Below are 24,873 nucleotides of genomic sequence, written 5' to 3' on the forward strand. Positions count from 1 at the left end.
CGGCACGCGTCATGCAGGAGCTCACAGAAAAAGACTTCCAGCACTGTTTCGAACAATGGTAAATTCGCATGGAGCGTTGTAGGGATAGGGGAGGGGTGTATATTGAAGGTAATAATAACTAAATATGTATACATTTAAAATAAAATGTTTTACAGCAATAGTCTCGTTATTTAATAGCCACACCTCGTACAATACAATATAAAGCCTTCATCTTTCTAACATTGAAAAAGCATCCTCACATTCTGGTGACGTTCTTCACCCCGATGCATGCGCACAACGGACCTGCTCATTGCTACTAGCATTAATATGCATTCCACAAAGGAGTTCAGTTCTTTAAAGATCTTATTGATACAGTCTTTGATTTCAGTCTTCTTGATTCTATAAGCTAGCCAAGGTTAGAAATGAGACGCGGAGGACAGGGTGCGAAGGGTGAGGGAGAAGTTTTAGTTATTATGGAGATAATGACTGGCATCTCTACCACTATAAGTGTCTTAGACTGGTTATTGTACTCTGCTTGGAGATATAGTGACTCAAACTACATCGAATTATCTCTCGTCCCAGACATCAAAACACCCTTAACTATTTTCCAGTCTAGAGGTGTCCACAATTAACAAGTAACTTCCATGTCTAACATTCGTTATGCAGTAATGAAAGATACGATTCTGCTAACTGCTAAGGCTCGAATTCAACACAAAATTTATTATAGGAAATAAGTTGATTTGTTGGCAATAATACAAACAAGTTTTATTTGTAATAAACTTTCTAAATATTTGTATTATTTTAAAATTATTATTTTGTTATTAAAAATAATGTTATACATGTAATATATGTATAAAACTAATAGTATTTATGTAAGCTGCAAGTTAAATTCGCCACATAACTTTTAATAAACTTGACATAATTATGATATTAATGTATATTTTTGTTTCTATTTTAGATTATATACTGCTGGTGTGAAGTCATACGCATATTTTTAAACATACATAGTATTCGTGGTTTAATAATTATTATATAAAATATTTATGCATATTTATTACTAACCCATTTAAATACTTGAAATATAAATATAGGAATGGGATACTATATGGCATGTTGGTGTAGATATTTAGAAATATTCTTAGGTTAAAACAAAATTCATTCTACAGCAGCCTGTTGACCTTAAAGTCCAAATTAATTCAAACAACAGTAATTATAAAAAAAAACAAATTAGAAAAACAAAATCGTAAAATAAATATAAATAAAAGTATACTTTTCAAGTTAGAATAAATGTTCGACTTTTAAATGTTATAGAATAAAAATTACCTGCAAAACTTTTGTAAAGATTAAAAATGTCTGCTCTTAAAGACCTCTAGGAGGATGCAATAAAACAAAAGGAGTATTTCTTAAGAAGTTGAAAATGGGCAGTACACAATATGCCTCAGTTTATGAAAATTGGAGAATTTACATGAGAATCTTTGTGATTTGGTGCACATACTAGAAGTTTCTTTTTTGATAGGAAGTCCATTCAAAATGGGAATCGATTTTTAACAATGTACTATGTAAATCGATATGAGCAGTTTGCAGAAAGGAATTGATGAAAGAATTAGTTTGAGTTAATGTATTTAACTACTTCTTTGAGAGACATACAATCCTACTTTTCTCCTTTCCGGGTTAATGGATAATTTCTTAAAGACAAAAGAAAATAGTTATTTATTTAACAAGTGTGGAAAGTAGTACTTTTCCTCACGCGAGGCAGGGTTTGCACGCACGAGCGAGCGAAGCGAGGCAAGTCCAAATTGCCGAGTGTGAGGAAAATACTTTACACTCGAGTTAAATATTATATTTTTTCTGCAACCATTAGATTTATTAACTAAAAAAATTAAAAATTTCATTTTTACAGTCTACAAAAAGTAATTTATTTATTATAAACATTTATTGTTATATTACAATTATTTACATTACTTACGTATTTACATTACTTATTACATTTTCTGCTGTTTCTTTTGTTGATGGAGGAGTGTTTTCTAAACAGGAATCGCAAGAATCCATTTTAAATTTCTATAAGGTAACACTATAACCTTTTTAACTGTTATAATTAAAAATATCTAATTATTTATTAAAGTATTATTTTTATTTATATATTCCTTTCAATTTTTATTTTATCGTTTAATATTCGTTTTTTAATTATTTAGTTACGTTAAATAAGCTTATTAAAGTTTTACAGAAAAAAATTAATGTTAATAACAAAACTTCTTATATCAAGGAAGCACAATAAAGTTTTTCCACTCACTAGTGAGGAAAGTGACACTAATGGGAATTTTTCCCCACTAGTGAGGTAAAGTTGGGCATTACACAGCTGATTTTAATTGAGTAATGAGAACATTCCTACATGGTTGCAGAAAAATTTTCTTTTATTTCAAAAATATCGCATTTTCAATCACTGTCAGTTCTTCGGCTCCTTGTCAAATCTAGGCTATCACCAAGTTTATTTCTATAGTAATAAAGAAATTAAGGTACACCAAATCACCACATTCATTGTTATTAGTATGCACTTCTTGTATATAATGTAGGAAACAATTTAATAGGAACACAGCGTAGCATGGATTCTGTCCACCTACTATTGTAAGTGAAGCTACTAATACAACTAAAACGTGGCATTAAATTCAAATTATAATACAAAACCAACATTATATATTTTAAACATACGCGAGAAGAATATATCGCCTACGTTATAATATAAAATACACAGTTTTTCTCTTTTTTCTATATTGCAAGAAATTCCAAATGAATGACATTATATTAGCAATAATAATGAATTAATTAAAGAAAACAATGGTAATTTGCCTATTAGAAACAGATGGTCACAAAATGAACACAGAGCACACATTATAATTTTATTCGATAAAGAATGTTTTCTGCTCTGTTATAATTGCATTAAATTAGTTCTAATTATCTATAAGCTCATATAAGTTTATTGTTTCAAATTGTAAATAATATTTTATAGGAGTTGTGTTCTATTAATAATTTTGCATAAAATTAATATAATGATTTAAATTAGCTTTTAGTATTATAAGAAATAATTTGCGGTGACATATAATTTTAATAGTCCTGTAAAACTGTATAAATCTGGATGTTGTATATATGTAGAGTAAATACGAGGTAGCATGTACTCGTACATAGTACTCCAGTCACGTACATATTTATATATTTCTCAGGTAATAAGTTTCTTCGGCTGCATACATAGAATTATTACAAGTGTTAGGATTTTATTGAATAATATATCTGTAGTAATACATAATATTTACACACATATAATACATGTATTTGTGCATTTAGAATTAGTACATATGTAGCTGGCAATCATGACCTGCAATGTACACTGCAACTGATAATCAAGATCTAAGGAACATTTAAACAATTCCGTAGCAGTATTTTATCTCTCTCCGGAAAAAAATAAAATACTAATTTCATGCTTAAAAAGTTCAATCTTAACCAAAATTAACCAATTCTCCATAAATATAACTACAACTTTGTGAGAAATCTGTAGCAGAGGTAGCAAAGAAATATGAATGTATTTAAAAGTTATAGCCGATTAGAATGAATGGAAGAAAATGATTAGAGAAGGATTACGGTGATTTTAATTTCGGTTAAGTTATAGGGATGGCAGGAGTATAGAGTACTGATCCATCCATTAGCTGTAGTTTATGTAAACAGTTGCTTATAGTAGAGGGATGAATGTGTGAAGCGAAGGTATTTATAAGTAAGAATGGAGAGTGAGTGATATTCTAGTGATAAGCACCTAGACGATGCTGGCTGTATGGCGAAAGCCAATGCCAAAAAAAGGAAAAAAAAACTATGAGATTATAGTTCTCCGCAAAGCTGGGAAATCAAAACACAACCTTTTTTTTAAAGAGCTATACCACTCCATCAGTTTGAATTACGAATATCCATTTCTACGACTTACCATTTATAAGCGAGTAACTCAAGAAACCGGGAGTAGATTCGAAAATAAACAATATTGGACAGTTGTATCGGTGGACATGGCTCCAAGCTCACCGAGGTTCAGTTCTCAGTCCTGTTCTTTCAGTAATACCGTTTTTGCAGCTTACGCAACGATACATTCCTTCCTTCAAGGCAGTACATTCTTCCTGTCACAAGTACATAACATGTAAACGTCATCGCAAACAACTAATTTGACCTGTTTTACAAATGAGAATTATACAAAAAACACACACGCCAAAATATTTAATCTGCGAAGAAAGCACTCAACTAATAATTTGAAAATAAACATTACTAAGGTACAAAGGAAGGCTACGGTCGAAATATTGAGGTACTAGGCTTACAATTTGACACAAGACTATCTTGAATTTAAGTCAGAAAATTCTTAGGCTACTGTATCCACAAAAAAGGAAGGATACCACACTTCAGACTTCTTTGCATGTCTAAACTTAGATTCTTACAAATTTATGCATCCCACGTGCGGATGGGTTAACAAAACTGCACTGAATAATCTGCTAAGTTTTCCAAAATGAAGTCCCTGATGATTTGAAATGACTAAGAAATATATCTGCAGATAGAAGTTATATCTGTTAACAATAAAAATTTTGGGAACGAATGAATTTGGAACTTAATACTTCAAAATTAATTATTTTACTTTTTAAATTATTACTTAGAGGCATTTTTGAGTCTAATGGTGTTTCACCATTTTACCGAAGATAAACAATTGTGCAGCGTATCGCAATGGGTGCACCGTGATTCTCACTGAATGAAAAAAACGTAGGATGCTGAAAAAGACTATAGATAAGATAGCGCTCAGATTTCTTAATTACCTAAGGACTACAGAAGCTGGACAGACAATGCTATGACTCGGACAGAACCAAAGGAATACTATGAAACTTGATTCGAACTTAATAAATTCATATATATTGTTATTTTTATAAATCTGCAAGCAGAAATAAGTTGTCAGTCAAATAAAGATGTTTTAAACTAGAATCTTTGCAAATATTCTAAAGATTTCTAAAGTCGGATCCATAAACGGCTATAAGGAATCTTTTAAAAACATCCAAACCTTGATCTAACTCAGGGCATGATTCCAAACCGATATCGCCTAGTATAACTGCTCTTACACCCATCAGTTTCAGTATACTGTAAAGTGAATTTATCATAAACGATCCCCAGAGGCTACTCCATTAATTCAACCAGTGAAACACTTGGTTTTTTGAATAATTTAACTTTTAGCAATACTCTATCAAGATTAATCTCTAATTAATATCAGTTTAAAGATAAAATAAATTATTCGCTGTCAACTTAAATTGAAATATTTCTAAACTTACCTCACTCAGTATGTCAAACTGAGAGAACAGTGTCTATCAACTAGACTGTATACCCATTAATATTCAAGGCATAGAATTTATTTTACTAAAAGCTACAGGGAATACTAAAACGATTTTTGGTACAATGTTACGTAAGCATAATTATAACAGGATAAAATTCTTTATTTGTTTTTTAAGCACTTGATGAGGTGATAATGTTTTTAAAATAACTAATTGAAAAGGGGGTTTTTCCATTTAAATTCTCATTGCCAACAAAAAATTACCTCTTTAGTTTAAGACGCGTCAAAATCAAAAGCCTGGCGCTTTTTTCCAGTTAACTGTCGGTCTCCGGACAGTGTTCTCTCGTTATAGACAACACTGTCCATCACTAGAAGTATTATATATATATATTATATATATAACATATTCACCATATTGCATCCACTGCTTTATTCAACGAAGGCACCTTAGCATCTGAGTCATTGGCGCCCCTAAGTCTAATCAATGTTCAGCCGAATTTAGAAATATTCCTTTTCAAAGAACACTGTGTGTTGTAGAGCCTCTAAGAAGAGAAAATCTACAAGTCTTAATCGGAAGTCTGCCTACTGGGTCCATCAGTAAATTATCGTGTTCATCACATACTTAAATCTTTTCCCTAAACCTTCTCAAAATGTTAATCATTCCCTGTTTGCTGAAGATGGTGGCATCATGGAGAATCACTAACAGATGACTTTCACAATAGAAAACTGACTAGTCACTGCACTAAATGGAAAATCAAAATAAACCATGAGAAGACTAACGCCATACTTTTGTACTAATCGTAGACCCTTTCTCAAGCGACAGATTAGATATAACAATGCTCAGATCCTGTGGTCTAACCACGTCAAGTACCTAGTCTTAACTTTGGATAACTACCACACCTTCTCTACTCGCGTTCAGGACAAAGAGAACTGACTACACTATTGTCCTTTACTCTCGCGAGACTCGAAGATGGACTGTACAGTACAAACTGCTTCTCTACAAAGTGGTCATTAGGCCGATGTTACTGGGCTGCTGCAGATACTAACATCAAGAAACTCCAGACAACACAGAACCAATTTCTCAGACTTACGCCAGACTCTTCTCGGCGTCCTAAAATCAACTCATTCCTTGAGACTTCATCCAAAATTCCTGTACAGTCCTTTACGCGACATAACCTCCAACGATCCTTCTAATTGAAGGACTAAATCGTACTTTTAACATCAAGCTACATTTCTACTCACCTAAAATGATTTAAAACTAAAATGAACCATGATTAACATAAAATCTACAATACCTTCATATCAAAAGCGCCCAAATTGCCAAAAACACTTAGTTCACCTACCTGTAACAAAACGATGAAAAACAATTACATATATTTTTAAATGAAAATAAAGTGTTAAATTTATAAATAACATAATTATGGATTGTAAATGTTGGAATATTTAGTGCGATAACAATAACTCACACGCAGTCGGAAACAAGAGATAAGACAAATTCAGCGAGATATTGCTTATTTACAGAGCACTCCAGCCAATATGTCTCCTCTGCTCATCCAATATTTTTATGACTAAGTTTTCCTTTTTTAATATTCTGTTTGTACGTGCCACATTCCTCATTATTATCATTATTTGCATAGTTTATTTTTATTTTTTTCCAACTCTATTTAGAAATAAGTTGCAAAATTGTGAATTGATCAAATATTACCTAATATTTATTATTTGCAATTTTTTTTTTTTGATAAACTAAAATGCGTGAGAAAGCTAACAATTTGGAGAACAAGTTTTATTTGTATTTTTATCTATTAGCTCTCGAGATTTGAAAAATTGCATGATGCTTGCTTACATTTATATATTTACTCTAATCAAGCTTCAAAGAGGCACATTTTTGAAAATGTTTAATTAATTCTAAAAAACTGGCTCACAAAGGAAAGGAAAGCTGTCAATCATTGAATTCATATTTCATTTCTATCAAGTGAAATAAAACTGGTTCACAAGACTATCGCAGTTTTAATAAACTTTCTTAAATCTTACCATTTGTTCTAAAAATATCAATGTTCATTTTAATGACATCATTTCCAAAAAATTTTTGTTATTAAGCTAAAAAAAAATCTACTTCCGGGCAGCTAATTTTCCAATAATCTTGAGTTTGTAATCTTTAACAGTGCTTGCTTAATAGGTGGTTGTAATTTAGTACATTGTACTAAAATGGAACAATAAAGGGAAGCCCAACCACCTCCTCACATCCAAAAGTGTCCTTTATCGAATTTCAGTGGAAAAGTTTTAGAACTATTTATGGATATTAAATCAAGTGAAAAATCTGTCTGTAGCTAAATGCCATCCTCTGGAATACTTACAGGATAAATAAAATTAGAATCTTCAGCTCCAATATTGTTGGTATCTTTTAGTACGGGTTCAAAACTTCCGAAACCTACGAAAATGTACACGATCGAATAGAAAATAAAAAAATTCTGAAAGATATGGGCATCTTTCTTTTTTTAAAAGAATTTATTTGAATTAAATTTGAAAGGAAGCTAAAATGGTGTGAGCATGTACGTCAAATGACCCGTAATAGATAGATAAATAGATTAAATTAGGGCGGCTCAAGGCCTACGCCACTGCGACCCCTTTGGATCTATTGTGGCTCCCCAACTTTAGACCTCGCCCTCCAGATCCGTCCGTTTAATCAGACTCTTAATTCCGTAGAGGCGACTCCCTGGGTAAAGCTCACAGGCCTTGGTTTTTCCTCCCCGAGAAGTAACCCCTATAGCCAGACAAGCCCCTCACACTGACACAATACGTGCAGTGCCGTTTCCTCCTCTTCCTCACAGAACCTACAAAGGCTATCATCTGCCTTGAGGCATGTGTTTTCTGAGCCTGCAGTGGCCAGTTAATAGGCCTACAATTATCCTTATAGCCCCACGGCCTTGACGGATTAATTCTGCAATCAACCAAATGACCCGTAACAAATGACCCAAGGAAGGTCCTCCCCCCTCCCCAAAGATGAAGACATGGAAGACTAGCGCATCCATTGGAGGAGGCAATCGAGGAAGAGATGGTAGGTAAAGGAACGGAGATGGAATACTAGGAAGTCTATCGAGAGAACTACGGACCTAAGGCGAACTCTTTAGGAGAAACGCTATAAAAGTAAAAAAAAATGATCGAAATAATTTTTCTTGCTAGCTCTATCTATTTTGAACAAATTCTAATTTTGATTTTTTTTGTAGAGTGATTCTATCAAAGTTAAAATTGTTAATCCATTAACTGTAACAGACTCAATTTTCTGCATTTGCAATTATGGGGCAGTACCACATCATCAAATTTATTTTTATTTTTGTAAACAATGGAATTTATTTTCTTTTAAATAAGTCCAAATGGTACCAAATGTTTGTTAGAGCCGTTTTATTACAGTAATCTTGAGTTCAATACAAAATCCTGCGTAGAAAAGTTTTAGACTAAATTTGCAGCACTTCTAAATCCTAAGCGCGGAGACATGCAGAAGTAATAAGCTCGCAATAATTTTAATGTAAGTGGAATAACTTCATCATCGTCTCCTCATGTTCAAGGATACCAAGTTTTCTCGGCGATTTTAGAGGCCGTTGCAATGAGGGTTGCATATATAATTATCTCCTGTATCAATTTCTGTTATTATTAAGTCAGGATTGGTCCACAAGGTCGTTGTGACTCCGGTTGAAAGCTTTATGCGATTCCGGAGGTCAGGCGGCAAGTCAACCCCTCTTCCTCGTAGTGTGGACTGGTAACGCGGCATTTGTTGCGGCTAACGGGGCTCTGACGGGTCGGTGTGTCTCCCCCATCGGCTTCCCTCCTTCTATTTCCCCATCCTTTAATCCTTTCTTGTACCCCTACTGCCAATCCTTGCGTCTATCCCTTTATCCTTTGATCCTATCTCTCCCTTTCCTGCCTCTTGAATCCCTACCCAAGCCGAGATGGGGACTCGTGTCGAGGCTGAATGCGTACAGGGTAGTAAAATATATGTGCGGTAACGATCACCTTGGGGCACCGGGCGAAACCCCATTGTATTGTAGCCTTCCTGTGGCAGTGGGGGTCTGTCACAGGTGACCGTCTATCCCCCACTTCTCGTGGGAACAAGATGAGTAATTACAATAAAAAACTAGATTGTAAAACGACAGCCAGTGGTGTTCCTCAGGTTACTGAGGAAGGAACACAGGCTGGGATAAAACCAAAAGGGGAAAGAGTGAAAGGCCCTAAGACGGATTTGGTGGGACTACAGGGAACTTCTTCTGGAGGGAGCGGCAACGCAGACCCTCCAGGTAAAGAGGCAGTCACTGGAGTCTCCCAGAAGTTGAAGGGTATTCACATTACACCTAGGAAGCCGAGTGGTGCTCAGCGGAGAAAGCTAGCTAAGCTTAAGGTCGCTGAGGCTGGGAAGGAGTGGATTCCTGGGAAGGACTGGAGGGAAAGGGGGAAGGGGCAGAAGACCTCCAGAGTGGTAAACCAGCCAGGTGGGCAAGGTATAATTCCTTCGACCTCCTCGGATGGGGCAGGCATTGGGAAGGAGGCGAGAGTCGTTAGTTCTCTCCCTCCAGAAACAAGTCAGACCCCTAAGAGGCCTAGGTCGGAGGTCAGTACTCCAAGTTCGGCATCGGGGAAGGCGGTGGCACAGGGTAGCAAGAGGGTGAAACTCCCAGAGGAAGGGCCTACGGGCTCTTTCAGGGACGCTCTCTGCGCTCAAAAGATGGCCATCGTTCTTGACTCCTATCCGAATGACTTTTTGTCGGAGGAGCAAGCGGATCTTCTTCAGCAGAAATTGGTGGAGGAGATCTGTAGTGAGAAATGTACTGGCAGCATCGGACCCCAGTTTCGGAGCTGCTTTCTCTCCAAAGGTGCACTCATTCTCGCTTGCGAGGGTGAGGATGCGAGACTTTGGTTAGAGAGGGTGGTTCCGGAGCTCCGGTTGGGTGAGGGAGCTAAGCTGAGGGTGGGTCCTGCCAGAGATATCGTGAGGGCGGCTAAGGTGGCTATGTGGGTACCTGGCGCTCTCAAGAATACCACTCCGTCCGTTATTTTGGACAAGCTGCTCGTTCAAAACGAGGGCTTGGATATAGCGGAATGGAGGCTCCTAAATAGGAAAATCGAGCCCAAGGGTCAAACTCTTGTGTTCGAAATATCGGAACAGGCCCTGAGTAGGTTGAAGGGGACTAACTTCGAGGTTTTTCTAGGACTCGAAGTGGTCAGACTCAGGGTAGTTTCGAAGACTTCTACTAGTGCTGCAGCTCATGACCCCCCTGAATCGATGGAGGTTGCTTCAGGTGAACCTCCATCACAGTAGAGGGGCGTCTGCAGCTCTAGTAAAATTCATCAAGGAGGAAGATATCGCCATTGTCCTCATCCAGGAACCCTGGCTGGTACGGGGGCGAATTGCAGGACTTGGCGAAGCGAAAGGTAAGATTTATTATGACCATAACCTTGACAATCCCAGGACATGTATTTTTGTTAGGGAAAACATTACTTCTTTACTGCTAATGGAATTTTGTTTCAGAGACCAGACCGCAATAAAGGTGAAGCTACATGTGGATAAGGAGGCCAGGGAGATTGTCGTGGCCTCGACCTACCTTCCATATGACTCTACAGTCCCTCCCCCATCGGAGGAGATGCAGTATCTGACCAACCGGTGTAGGGAGAGAGGACTGCAACTACTGATTGGGTGTGATGCTAATTCCCATAACGAGGTATGGGGTAGCTCAGGAACCAATCAGAGAGGTAAGTATCTTCTGGACTTCATTAGTGCGAATAATTTGCATGTTATAAATGAGGGAGAAGAACCCACCTTCCACAACTCTATTCGTAGGGAAGTGATCGACCTAACTTTGGGAACTAATTTTGTATCGACCCTTGTTAGGAACTGGCATGTGTCGGGGGTCCCCTCACTTTCGGATCACATGTACATTAGGTTCGACATTGGGTTTGACTGTAAGGAGGTGGTTACTTACAGAAACCCTAGGAGAACAGACTGGGACTCGTTTAGACGGGATCTCAGCGCAAACATTGGTACAGTCAACAATAACTTTAGGACCCGGATGGACATTGATGAAGCTGCTGAGAGACTTCAGGGCGTCATCAAGGAGGCCTTCTGGGAGAATTGTGCGGAGACAGTGATAACATCTAACAGGAAAGTAGGCTGGTGGAATAACCAGCTGAAGGAGCTCCGCAGTAAAGTTAGGAAACTGTTCAATGTAGCTAAAAGAAGGGGTACATGGAAGGAGTACCGTGAGGCCCTAACTTCTTACAACATAGCCATTAGAAAGGCTAAAAGAGATGCTTGGAGGAAGCTCTGTGAAGAGGTAGAGATGACCTCGGAGGGGGCTAGGCTCCATCGCATAATATCAAAAAGTCCAGGGGGTGCCCTGGGTACCATCAGGAACGAGGAAGGGATTTTTACCAAATCGGGGAGAGACACATTGGAGTGTCTCATGAGAACTCATTTTCCCGATTCGAAGGTAATTGAGTCAGGACAGCATGGTGAGGATACTCTGGGACCCGATAGGTGTCGGGGGACCAGGGAAACCTGGGCCGTGGCTAAATACTGCATTACCTACAATAAGGTGGCCTGGGCTGTAAATTATTTTAAGCCCTATAAATCCCCGGGTCCTGATGGCATTTTCCCTGCCCTTTTGCAGCAGGGGAAAGATTTAATTACTCCTATTTTATGCAGGATAATGAGGGCATGCTTGGCACTCAACCATGTCCCTAGGGCATGGAGGCCTGTAAAAATTATCTTTATTCCAAAGCCTGGGAAGAGAACTCATACCCAGGCGAAGGAATTTAGACCAATTAGTCTAACATCGTTCATGTTGAAGGTGCTAGAAAAACTGATTGACATGTATATTAAGGAGGTGGCTTTAAAGCAACGGCCTCTGCATGCCAATCAGCATGCCTACCAAACAGGCAAATCTTGCGAGACAGCCCTCCATTGTCTGGTTAAGGAGTTGGAGGCTTCGGTATTTTGCAAGGAGACAGCTGTGGGCGTGTTTCTGGATATTGAGGGTGCCTTCAGTAACACTACCTACAGTTCAATTGCCTTGGCGATGGATAGACATGGCGTAGAGTCCACTGTTTCAAGATGGATCTGTAACATGCTATCGTCAAGGAGAATCACAGCGACCCTTTTTGGGGAATCGCTGGAGTTAACGACAGTTAGGGGGTGCCCTCAGGGGGGGGTTCTATCCCCGCTCCTTTGGTGTATGGTCGTAGATGAGTTACTTGAGGTGCTAGACCTTCGTGGGTTCTCGGTCCTTGGCTATGCAGATGATATTTCTGTAGTGGTCAGGGGTAGACATGAGACAATCGTGGCTGAACTCATGCAGGAAGCTCTCAAGGTTATAGAAAATTGGTGTAGAAGGGTAGAGCTTTCAGTGAACCCTTCTAAAACTACTCTGGTCCCCTTTACAAGGAGAAGGGATAAGGAGAGCTACAAAAACCTTCGATTTTTTGGTAAAACTCTGGATGTGTCGGGTGAGGTCAAGTATTTGGGCATTGTCCTGGATACCAGACTCACTTGGAAGGCGCAGATTGAGAGAGTTACATTAAGGGCTAAACAGGCCCTTTGTGGAATAACTAGAACCTGTGGGAAGACATGGGGTCTTAGCCCAAAGATGACCCACTGGCTCTATACACGTACAGTCATACCTATCATCACCTACGGTTCAGTGGTGTGGTGGAGGAAGACTGAACAACAGACGGCAATTAAGGCTCTAGCAAGGGTGCAGAGACTGGCCTGTCTGATGATCACGGGGGCCTTTAGTAGCACCCCTACTGCGGCGCTGGAGGTACTTCTGGGGTTGGCTCCGCTTCAATATGTTATTCAGGCGGAGGCAAGGGCCAGTGCGTACAGAATGGCGAGCAATGGGCAATGGAGGCGTATAAGTTCCTGCATTGGCCATATGATTATTTCAGATAAGGTCGACCCTGGGCCGGTTATTGACATGGCAGGGGACAGTATCTGTCCTAAATACAGTTTCGAGACTCCTTTTCAGGTGTGTATTAAACCGAGGACTGAATGGAGGGTAAACTGGACGGATCAGTACCGGAAGGGAGGCATTTGGTTTACCGATGGCTCCAAGATGGACTGTGGGACTGGGTCTGGAGTGTGTGGGGTTAAACCCGAGGTACTCATTGAGAGATCTCTTGGGAGATACGCCACAGTCTTCCAGGCCGAGGTTTTTGCTATTAAAATATGTGCTGAGGAAAACCTGCGGATGGAACCTAGAAATAGGGAGATTCGCATCTTTTCGGACAGCCAGGCTGCACTGAAGGCTCTCGTATCCTTCAGAATCACCTCTTCCCTGGTCTGGGAATGCAGGAAGGCCCTAGAACTACTGGCGCGGCACAACAAAGTTCGGTTGGAATGGGTGCCGGGTCATGTGGGTATTGAAGGGAATGAAAAAGCTGATTATCTGGCCAGGAATGGGGCTAACACTCCTTTCATCGGTCCAGAGCCTGTCCTGGGGATCACCAGGGGTTCGGTTCGCGCGGCTCTCAGAGATTGGATCTGGAGGGAGCACGAAAAGAACTGGGTGATGTGTCCTGGGGTTAAACACAGCAAGACTTTGATGCCTTGGCTGTGTAAGCAAAGATCCAAAGAGACCCTGTGTTTGGGCAGAAATCAGATTACTCTGATTACAGGCCTATTCACGGGGCACGGTAGGTTCAAGAAGCATCTGCGCAAGGTGGGGCTTATCAGCTCGGAGCCGTTGTGCAGATTATGTCAGGAAGAGGAGGAAACGGCCTCTCACCTGTTGTTCGATTGCGTTGCAATCGAAAGTTTGCGCTATGAAACCTTTGGAACGTTGAGGCCGAAGGAGATAGTAGCGCAAAAACAACTAGTAGGGAAAGTCCTTGACCTCTTTAGGAGGGGAGGGTTCGCCTACTAGAACTAAGAAGGGACTGGCACAATAAGTCTTCTGTGGCTGCGGTGCCTTGGGGTATAGGTCCCGTCCCATCTACCATCTAATCTAATCTAAGTCAGGATTGAGCCACTTTTTATTTATATTTATTAATAATTATTATTAATGGTAGGAGTATTTAGTTTTTTTAATAAAATAATAAAATGAGAATATAAAAGTTATTAGTTGAACAAGTAAGAAGTAAGCAAGCAATTAAATATTTTAGATCTACACTAAAATTTTTAGCTAAATTAATTTTAAATTTTGGGTGAGTATACTCCTATTGCCTTAATCCTGAGAAGTTGCCCTGATATATTATATCAATATTAATCGGAGGGTGGTGATTATGAACGAGGATTTGAAATGGTAGATCCTCAGTTCAAGTCCTACAAGAAGAAAAATGTTAATATTAAACTAAGTGCCCCCGTCACCAACCACGATATCTAACTTAGTAGGAGGATTCTAAGCCCCGCCTGGGAAAAAAATTGGCATTTCTTTACTCTTTGTATAAAGATAACCCAGAGGAAGTGTTCATATTCATCTAAAAGATGAAAGCAAACATTCATTCTTAATATTCTATGCAAAAGAGTTCTCTCAAAACGCAAACTTTCTATTTTGAAACAACATTTAGGTGTAAATTACCCAATATATTTTGTGAGTACAAAGTGGTCTTTTACCGCGATCTATAGATCACTATGACAAATCATGCGGGCACTTGACCAAACACTAAATACAATGGAGCCATCCATAAGTTCTTGGTTACAGCAGAATTGGTTTCGTAATATTTCCCGTCACAAATTGGGTATGATTTGACTGTTCTAATTATCCCGTGTGACAGTCACATAGTTATAACTTCGCGAGGAACAATAAAAAGTAAAACACTTTTATCTAATGTTTTATTTATTTATTTATTGTTAAAGATTAAGTTGTCAATATGGGATGGGTGGTGGATGCGAAGGAACACTTTTACAACATTCCTCTAACGTGTTTATCTAAACGTTGCACAACAAAATGTGTTTTAAAAAAATCCTTTATCTATATAATGTTATTATATCCTGTTAAAAGAGGTATACTATATAGATCACAAATTAAATAGAGACAGAATATTTGTCTAACTTCTTAACATAAATAATGAATAAAAAATAGATTTATTTGAAAGATGTTTATTATTAATAGATATCGTAAACAAACCGCCAACAATAGATAGGATTTATCTGAAACTCGTAAATTGTTTTATTTAAATTTAATCCCTAATAGTTGTCACACCTGTATGAGAGACCACACAGTACTTGTATTATTATTTATTTAAGCCACATCAACATCTGATTTATCTGGTCATTGGCTCCCGGGGCCTCTTTTCAACTCACTGCCACCATCCGGATAGTTTTCACGTTCAAAAATCACTGACCATCACCGGAGGTTGCTAGAAAGGGCGAAAAAAATAATCTAAAAGTCCAACTGCTGGCCCTAGAGTTTCTCTTCCTAGGAGCTTCTTACAGCTCACTGACCGGTGATGGTCAGGGTTGAATGTAACGAGAGAACACTGCCTGGAGACCGACAGTGAATTGAAAAAAGCTCCGGGCACCTTAAAGTTGTTGCCTTAAATCATAAAAAAAAAAAAATAATCTAAAAGCAGGCTGGACGTTTACCAGACATCTCGATGCGGGAGTTTAATGCCCTGACCACTGAGCTAATCTCTTCCTTTGCTAAGCCCTCTTAATTCTAGAATTAAGAGGCGACAAACTCTTTCAAATCTTCCCCTACATTCTTCTAATCTGGCATGGAGTTAGTTCAAACTCTAAATCCAATTCTTAATTAAAGAAATCAGTAGTTTTATTACAGAGAGACTAATTTAACAAAAACTTCTGAAAAAATAAATTCTTTCTATCTTGCCAAAAAAAAAATACCACTAGGAGTATTCCCAGAAAGCATTTATGACATTAAACAATATGAAATCCAGCAAGAAGAAGGCGCAGTTAGCGACCAATGTCACACTATAACAAAACACTAATTTTCATCCTAAAATATTACAAATAAACGCTTTGAACATCTACGAATAAGTAATTAGAGAATAAAGGTAAGTTAACGTGCCGACATCTCGCTAAATTATCTTTCTTAGCCGGTTTAAATTTAAATAAAATTCACAAAACCGATCCATCCAGATATCATCTTAAAGAAAAAGTTTCTGGAATAGACTAGGTATGTAAGAGGTCTTTCCAATTTCCCTCTTAGCAGACCTACAGATATCCCCATCCCAACAGCAGAACTATAGTCGCTCTGATACATATGTTGTACATATACTCTAAGCCCCACAACACTCAATAAACTTACCAGTCCTGCGACGTAATTAATGCGTGAAACGACGTGGGTGTAGCGAACCGATGGGCAATCTCTACATTTCCAAACTACAAACTAACTTACTTCCACACAATATACTCTTTACAGCCGCCTAACTTATGTGAATAATTCACTAACACTAAATTCACCTTTGCCGAGCTTTTACGATGCAGAAGATTCGTACGCCTTTTTAATCCGCAATTTAGTATAAAAGTTTTGATTAAAAAGAAATTGGTGCAGAGAAAATTCCTAAAACATACAGCTTTATATATTCGGATACTCAATCCATTTAATTTTTCAAAGTGGGATTCATTCCTGAATATTATCTACGATTTCTGTTTGGCTGACTGGATGGCAGAAGGTGCCAGAAGGCGGTCGTAAAAGAACAAAAGCAGGACATTATCCTTTGAGAAAACAGTTAAGGTTTATTGTCAGATTTAGCATCTCAGTTCAGCGGGAAATCAATCCCTTTATACAAACATTTATAAATTCATTTAACGGTAAACTATAAAAACTATCACCTTATAGAAAGTTTAAGATTTTTCCTATCACTTGACATTTACTAAAACTACATCTGTTTAACAATACCTAGGTTCTATTTGAGATTAAAGTACACCTTGGTGCTGCATCTGCAATGCGCGCCGGACAGGTAAATAGTTACAATAAATAAACCTTAAGATGATAATGAATTTCGGCATCAAATTGCTGCAATATCTTTGCTACTTACTAAAATCGTAACATAATTAACGATATTAGAAACATTATAACCTTAGGAATAATTACCAAGTCAGGAATGGAGCTAGCAAGATCTCAATAAACTCACAGCTTCAATAAATAATAGCAATATGTGTGAAATATATTGCTCAAAGAGTACGGTCTTAACACGACATTAGTTCGACTTCCTGTCGACCTTACACTCAACGAGTCAATGGTCTTAAGCTGCCTCATACTTATGAATACTATGAAAACTATTCTCACAGCGGTATATGAACTAATTTTACCTAGATTTTCTGCGTACAAGCATTTCCAATAACAAATTTAAGGCCAAAAACACTTTAACGTAGTATTCGAATCTCCTAATTCTCAGGAAGGCACTTTAGAGGGAAGTCTCATTTCTCATACTCTCTAGACTTTTTAAATAAGTCGTTGAGCATTTTGAGAAAGAGCTGAGGATTGATCCACCAATTTGTAACAGAACTGAGAATTTCAGAAAGACCCAATTTTAAAAGTTTTAGTGAAGTCACAGATCTTAATCGGCGGAACTCAGACAAACGCGCTTAAACGTACAGCACATACTGTGATAATTCCACAGTTGTACCAGATACATATGAAGACATGTGCATGGCGTAAGGCCACACGAATTTAACAGATCTCACTCTTAGACATGAAGTATAATGTAAGAAACAGAGTTGCGAAAAACTGCATATTACATTCAACTAACCTTGCTTGACTCGCATTAGGTTTTGGTGAGGAAAAAAAATATAGTGATAAAGAAATCTGACTTCTTACTTGGCGCACAATAAGATATTGCGAATGGAAACGATGTGATAGAAGTGAACGATAATTTTCTAGTAAATATGTCTGTAATAAGCACTAATGCACGACCTGTCTACTTTATTGCAGCCCTACAGCTGCGGAATAGAAACATAATAAAGGAAAACTTCGCCTAAAGAAGTAGAGATTTATTCCTAGTTAACTGGCACACATGTATGGCTATTATTACTTTAAAAAACAAGTAATAAAGAAAGTTTGTTCATTACTAACTGAACTATGAAACAGATTGAAGAAAGATAACAATAAAATTCTTCTATTAATGCAATAAATTTAAGGTGAGATTGTTGTTGCCAACAGAGGCTACAAATAACTGCTACTAGCGCCTTCTGGAAGGCTGTACTCAGCCAAAGGGAATATGGAAGGCTTCACTTTTTTATCCCTTCAAGAACTTGCAAGAGCAGTAATGTGTTAAAGTGCAACGGATTCTTACGTAAAGCTGGGGATTTCTTGTAAACTGAGGCGAGAACAGCGATTGCTTTGGTCTTCGAGCAGTTTCATAACGCACCCCTACGGCTTGTATTGGCGGCAGAGATTTTTCCATCGAGTAAACGTCATTAAAAAGTTATAAGGAGATAAATAATTTACTAAAATGGCAACCAGAATTACACTTTACAGGTTAGAGCTACGGCACTTTCCCAAGTTTGTTAGTAAAGTATTAACCTTTAGGGAAACTCGACAAAAGCCACTATTAGAAATTTTATTTGAACGCTGCAAGTGTTTTAAGGGGAAGTTGAGGGATTAGACTTAATTTCTAAACTTTATTTCAAATTATGTGATTTCGTACCAAATGTAGAATTGAGAGCAATCAAAATTTCAGCTTTTAAAGGGCACTTTTCGTTTTAACCCTTAACGGTCCGGAAGTATTTCAAGTTTACTTCCCACCAGGTCCAATTCATCTGTAAAAAATAGTTTGCGAATGGAAACGATGTGATAGAAGTGAACGATAATTTTCTAGTAAATATGTCTGTAATAAGCACTAATGCACGACCTGTCTACTTTATTGCAGCCCTACAGCTGCGGAATAGAAACATAATAAAGGAAAACTTGGCCTAAAGAAGTAGAGATTTATTTCTAGTTAACTTGGGGACCTGGGGATTTTGAAAAAGTATTGAATTCTATCCGAGATGGAATGTCATCAGCTTCCGTAACGTCTTTCCATTCAGTATTCTCATCAGTACTAACGTAGTCATCTTCTTCATCCTCACTATAAGTTATAATTGCTATTCGTGTTTTCTTTCTAGGAACTACTTCACTATCACTACTATTGTCACTAGTGCAGTCTGAAAATATACTGTTTCTTCGATTTTCATTTTTATCAATACAAGTACCGAAATCAAAATCGTCCTCAGTACTGCTAATGTAGTCATTCAAATTATTGTAATCATTCTTTATTATTCTTTTAAAGTTTCCGGCCATATTTTACGGTTTTAAAAAATAAAATAAAATATAATAAATTCAACTGTGTAAAATAGCTCACGTTTACTTGCAAAATCAAAACAAGACTGAATTTAAATGCAAAGGGACAAAAGTGCATGTACAAAAAAAAAACAACAAAAGATAACGGAACATCGATAACAAGTGGAAATAAATTCATAGAAGGGAAATTAGAAGCTAATTGTAAATATGACGACAACAACAATTTTAGGGGAGGGATTAGCTATGTGGGTAGCGTACTCGATTCCCACGCGGAGGTCCCGGGTTCGAATCCAGCTGCTAACCCTTAGATTTTCTCTTCCTAGGAGCTTCTTACAGCTCACTGTCCGGTGATGGACAGTGTTGTCTGTAACGAGAGAACACTATCCGGAGACCGGCAGTGCACTGAAAAAAGTGCTAATAACCTAAAAAAGTGTTGATGCGCTAAAAAAATTAAAAAAAAAAGGAGATTTTTGCCGCCATATACGCGGCATTGGTCCCAGTAAGTAAAAGTGCTATGCCGCTTATATGGCGGCATTGGACCGTTAAGGGTTAATAGTGATCAAAAAGAATTTTTCTAAACCTGATTACCCAAAACTTAACAATATTTTAAAACGGACAACAAAACATTGTGTACTTAAATAAAAAAAAAGATTGGGTGGAGGTACTTCAAATAGGGTTCGGATTATTAAGAAATAGGCGTTCATATATATAACACAAATCAACAATATCCAAATATAAAATCAATTAGAGTTTTGTACGTATCGTTCAGTTTCATTACTATACAATTCAAGAAAGCTATAATCTGAATAAAACAGATATTTGAACTTGAAGGACCACAAAACATCTAGAACATTTTACAAAATCAATCGCATTACCTGCAAGTTGTAGATAAAAATAATGATAATAATTTCGAAAAATTAAACTAATCTGCAATAAGAAAGTAAAATAAAATGGATGGATATCTATTGCAAGGAACCACTCCTAAAACTACGAATATTGCAAGATACTGAAGTTTAGCTCATTAGTTTGAATATATTTGGTTAATTAACCACATTCTAATGGAACTAGTGAGGTTATAAAAACATCTAAATCAGTTAAATCTAATAAAACAAATGTAAATATTCAATAAAATTTAAAAAACACGTTGCTTTAATTTACTATAAACAAGCAATTAAAAAAACCCAATCTAATGTGGGAAAACTAAATAAAAGCAAATGGTTAAATAGTTTTAAAACGACTTTGGATTCTTGTAGAAACTATTTCTAAAATAGCTTTTTTTTTTAGACGGTGGCTGAGTGCAAGCCATAAAAGTGTTTCGCAATTATTAATTTATAAAATATTGTCCATTTATGTTTTACACACATAAGTGATCATAAAATATGTTAACGGCCTTAAGATACTTCTTAAATAAAAATAGCAATAAAACAATTACTTTTACAATTAATTGCTTCCATTAGCTAGTAATAAATCGAAAATAAATTATTCTATTTATTTTTCAGAAATAAATTAGTATTATCCAAAATAAGGCCGATATTTAAATAAAGTCTAATTAAGTAATGTTGAAAATACATTACAAAATACGAGAAAAATATAACTGGTGAGGATCTTAACAGTTTCTATGACTGCAATGTAAACCCTAAATAATTATCTTATAACTATAATTACAAAAAAAAATGTATACATTAGATTTTTGGGGAATCTTGATTTTTTATCAGTAATAAATAAAAATAGTTATAGTTATTATAGTAAAAGTAATAGGAAAATACTTTACACTGTAGTTAAATATTATATTTTTTCTGCAACCATTAGCTTTATTAACTAAAAAAATTAAAAATTTCATTTTTACAGTCTACAAAAAGTAATTTATTTATTATAAACATTTATTGTTATATTACAATTATTTACATTACTTACGTATTTACATTACTTATTACATTTTCTGCTGTTTCTTTTATTGATGGAGGAGTGTTTTCTAAACAGGAATCACTAGAATCCATTTTAAATTTCTATAAGGTAACACTATAACCTTTTTAACTGTTATAATTAAAAATATCTAATTATTTATTAAAGTATTATTTTTATTTCTATATTCCTTTCAATTTTTATTTTATTTTTTAATATTCGTTTTTTAATTATTTAGTTAATAATAATAATATTTATTGCTTTTTAAGTTTACACTTTACAAGCAAGGAGTTGTATGTATTTGTGATTACAATAATGCTGAACTCAAAGTATTGAAAATAGATAATGGAATGCAAACAGCGCATGTACAATATAATAATAAAACATACAAAATTAAAGTAACTGCTTAAAAAATACAGAAAATACAAACAAAAGTAGAACACTTGATATCTAATAAAATCGAAATTAAGTAGATTTGATTAATTTGGAAATAAATAAACAAACAAACAAAATAATAATAATAAAAAAAAAGAAATTGCACAAAAATTAAAACAATAATATTCATGAACTTAGAAAATAGATATGAAACGGAGAGGAAAAGATGAAGAATCAAAGCCACAAAAAAAATACATAAACCGCCTAAAAAAGGAAAAAGTAAATTTATGCATATACTCAAGTATATGTTAAATGACATTATATACACGCACAAAAAAACATTAACACTTAAGTTTGAGACCATTCACTGTAAACAAGAAGAGGTTATTCATTTTACTTAAGGCCAAAGTGTTCAATAAATTTTCAATTTTTTCAGCCGCAGTCAGAGAATCATTTATGAAACAGGAAATGTATTTAGTTCTAAGGTGATTAAGTTCTGAGCAATCTAAAAAGAAATGAGACAATGTATCGAACTGTTGTGAATCACAAAGCAGACAGTAACTCTCTGGAGAAAATTTATAGCGCATATCACCACATGATACCTTAGAGCACTTTTTACAAGCCAGTCTTATCTGAGCCATCAACCTTAATTTGTTGATGTGGCACTTCAAATTCAGATAACTTTCTCCAGATCCAAAGGAGCTAATATTTCTATAATATACGTAACTAATATTATTTAGTTACGTTAAATAAGCTTATTAAAGTTTTACAGAATATATTTATGTTGATAACAAAACTTCTTATATCAAGGAAGTACAATAAAAGTTTTTCCACTCACCAGTGAGGAAAGTGATACTAATGAGAATTTTCCCCCACTAGTGAGGGAAGTTGGGCATTACACAGCTGATTTTAATTGAGTAATGAGAACATTCCTACATGGTTGCAGAAAAAAAATCTTTACGCCAACGTTTTGAACTATATTTAGTTCATTATTGGGGCTTTGAGCTTTGATTAGTATCTATATGTATATATTTTGATAGAATTATCTTGCATATAATATTCATGGCTGCACTACAAACAAAGATTCAGTAGATTTTGGATTTTATAATACAATGTTCAAAATGTGAGGTACCTTTCGCTTCTAAAACGGGCAACGGTTAAAATTGCTCTCGTCTTGGAAAGGTGCATACGTTTCTTTGATTATATCGCCTTAATGTGAATTACTGTTAATTTAAGACACGTCAACATCTGAGATTACAGGTGCCAACAACTTTTGCACTGCCTGCCTTCAGACAAGTATTCGATACAGCCTGTTATTGTTATTACTTTACCTCATCAAATTTATTGAATCTAGCATGGGAGGGTTCTAGCATGGGTATAAGATAAACCTAGCTTTAATTACTGTTATTTGAGGTGAAAAGTAGCGAGACCAATTCAGATAACAGTTGCATTTACTGCGTCAGGCGAGGTCTCTCAAAGTATAGAACACCCAAAATTGAGCAAACTGAGAAACATATTGTAGAAACATGATATTCCACCAAAAACAAAATATTAAATGGAGTTCAATTAAATATTGGACTATTATTTTAATTCACAAATTTGACGCATTAGGCTCCCCCTATAATCATTAAATTATGCAGTATAAATATATATATGGATTATATTAATAAAAAAATTAAAAAATGAAGAAAAAAGTGAATACAATGAAAGCTTTATTTATCTTGGACGTCCCAATTTAATAAAGTTAGCATTGGCAACATTATTTAACCAATAATAACAATAATTTAACTTAGTTATCATGTTTTGTTAAGTTCATTAAACAAAAATATAAATGTCAAATATTATACAATATTTAAATATATTTAGAATACCTCATTACATTCATGTTTTTATTCTGCAAAGTAACGACAATATAACAAACTACCCATCAAGTAGACCATAAAAGGACGATCAAGAAATATTGAAAACTAGAACCAATTATTTTAATATTGACATAGGATAAAGTTTACATTGAGATTAAATATAATGATTTAAAAGTTGTTTTCTTCTAAAAACTGACCCTACTTTAATCAAGATCATGTATTTGTAAACCGGATTTTATCAAAAAGAGCCGACCCAGATGTATCCCCTTATCTTGGATCAGCTATTGCACCATCATAACATTGCATTGCATTTTCTAATGTACATGTATACCCCGAAGTTTAATGTGCATTTTGTTTTTTGTTTTTGTTACAAATTTAACATTATATATTATCTTTTAGTCACACCTTTAAACAGATTAATTTTGTTAACACTTTTTCTGAAATATGAAAAAGAAAGAAATACTTTATGGTATAATAAATTATATTTAATTATAGTGTCCTTAATAAAACAGGTATAGAAATAAATTACTGCAATCAGAACAGCTAAAAAGTCTGGCATTACCACTCACATGACTTCCTCTAATTACAATCCTCAAGCTTCTAAATCAATATCTCCTCTAAATCCAAATATTTGAATCATATTTAATTCTTACTGATATTAGTCAGTTTGTAAAACCACACATTACGCTGAAATACCTTAAAAACAAGGCCGCCCTAACCCCTAACTTGGGAACCACCTTATAACTGATTTGCGTATATATCAAATAAGAAAATCGTGGAAATTATTTTCGGAAAAATCTCAAATAAGTGGAAAATCGCTCCAGTCAAGAGATCCATACCATTCAGGAATTTTCTTAAAATTTGCTAATTCAGCAATGTTACTGAAATATTTTACGTTAGAAATTTCTCTATGAAAATTGCTTTTAAGGCAGTTCCTAGAAAAAGTTAGGTTTATTTTTAAGGAGTCATTTCAGTGTGACTTAGGGTTTTTTTTTATTTATTTATTTAGTAATTTAGAATCTGTATAAATATATACAATGAGTAAATAGGAGGTAAATATGATGAACTAGTGCAGGAAGAGCAGGAGGAGAGAAACTACACAGCGATAGCACTCTCTATAGGATTACAATGATGTTTAGATCTTCAGACTGCAAGGAAGTCGGCGAGAAGGATTGTTAAGGATGTCAGATGAAGC

At 35.8% G+C, this 24,873-nt stretch overlaps 1 protein-coding gene across 15 annotated transcripts in view; it reads right to left on the minus strand.

Annotated features, from left to right (window-relative positions):
- The window catches only part of LOC141450556 (uncharacterized), a 542,687-nt gene that overhangs the window by 499,321 nt on the left and 18,493 nt on the right, over window positions 1–24,873 (minus strand). For 10 of the 15 annotated variants that reach the window (XM_074121191.1, XM_074121198.1, XM_074121188.1 and 7 more), the window contains exon 2: window positions 6,607–6,654. The exons of the other annotated variants lie outside the window; for them this stretch is intronic. In XM_074121191.1, coding sequence (XP_073977292.1) covers window positions 6,607–6,654 — 48 coding nt within the window. The remainder of the gene's footprint in view (window positions 1–6,606; window positions 6,655–24,873) is intronic. 15 annotated transcript variants of the gene reach the window in all.

Source organism: Rhodnius prolixus, unplaced genomic scaffold (assembly GCF_049639745.1).
Source record: "Rhodnius prolixus isolate KJV_2025 unplaced genomic scaffold, Rpr scaffold_2, whole genome shotgun sequence".
Lineage (NCBI taxonomy): Eukaryota > Metazoa > Arthropoda > Insecta > Hemiptera > Reduviidae > Rhodnius > Rhodnius prolixus.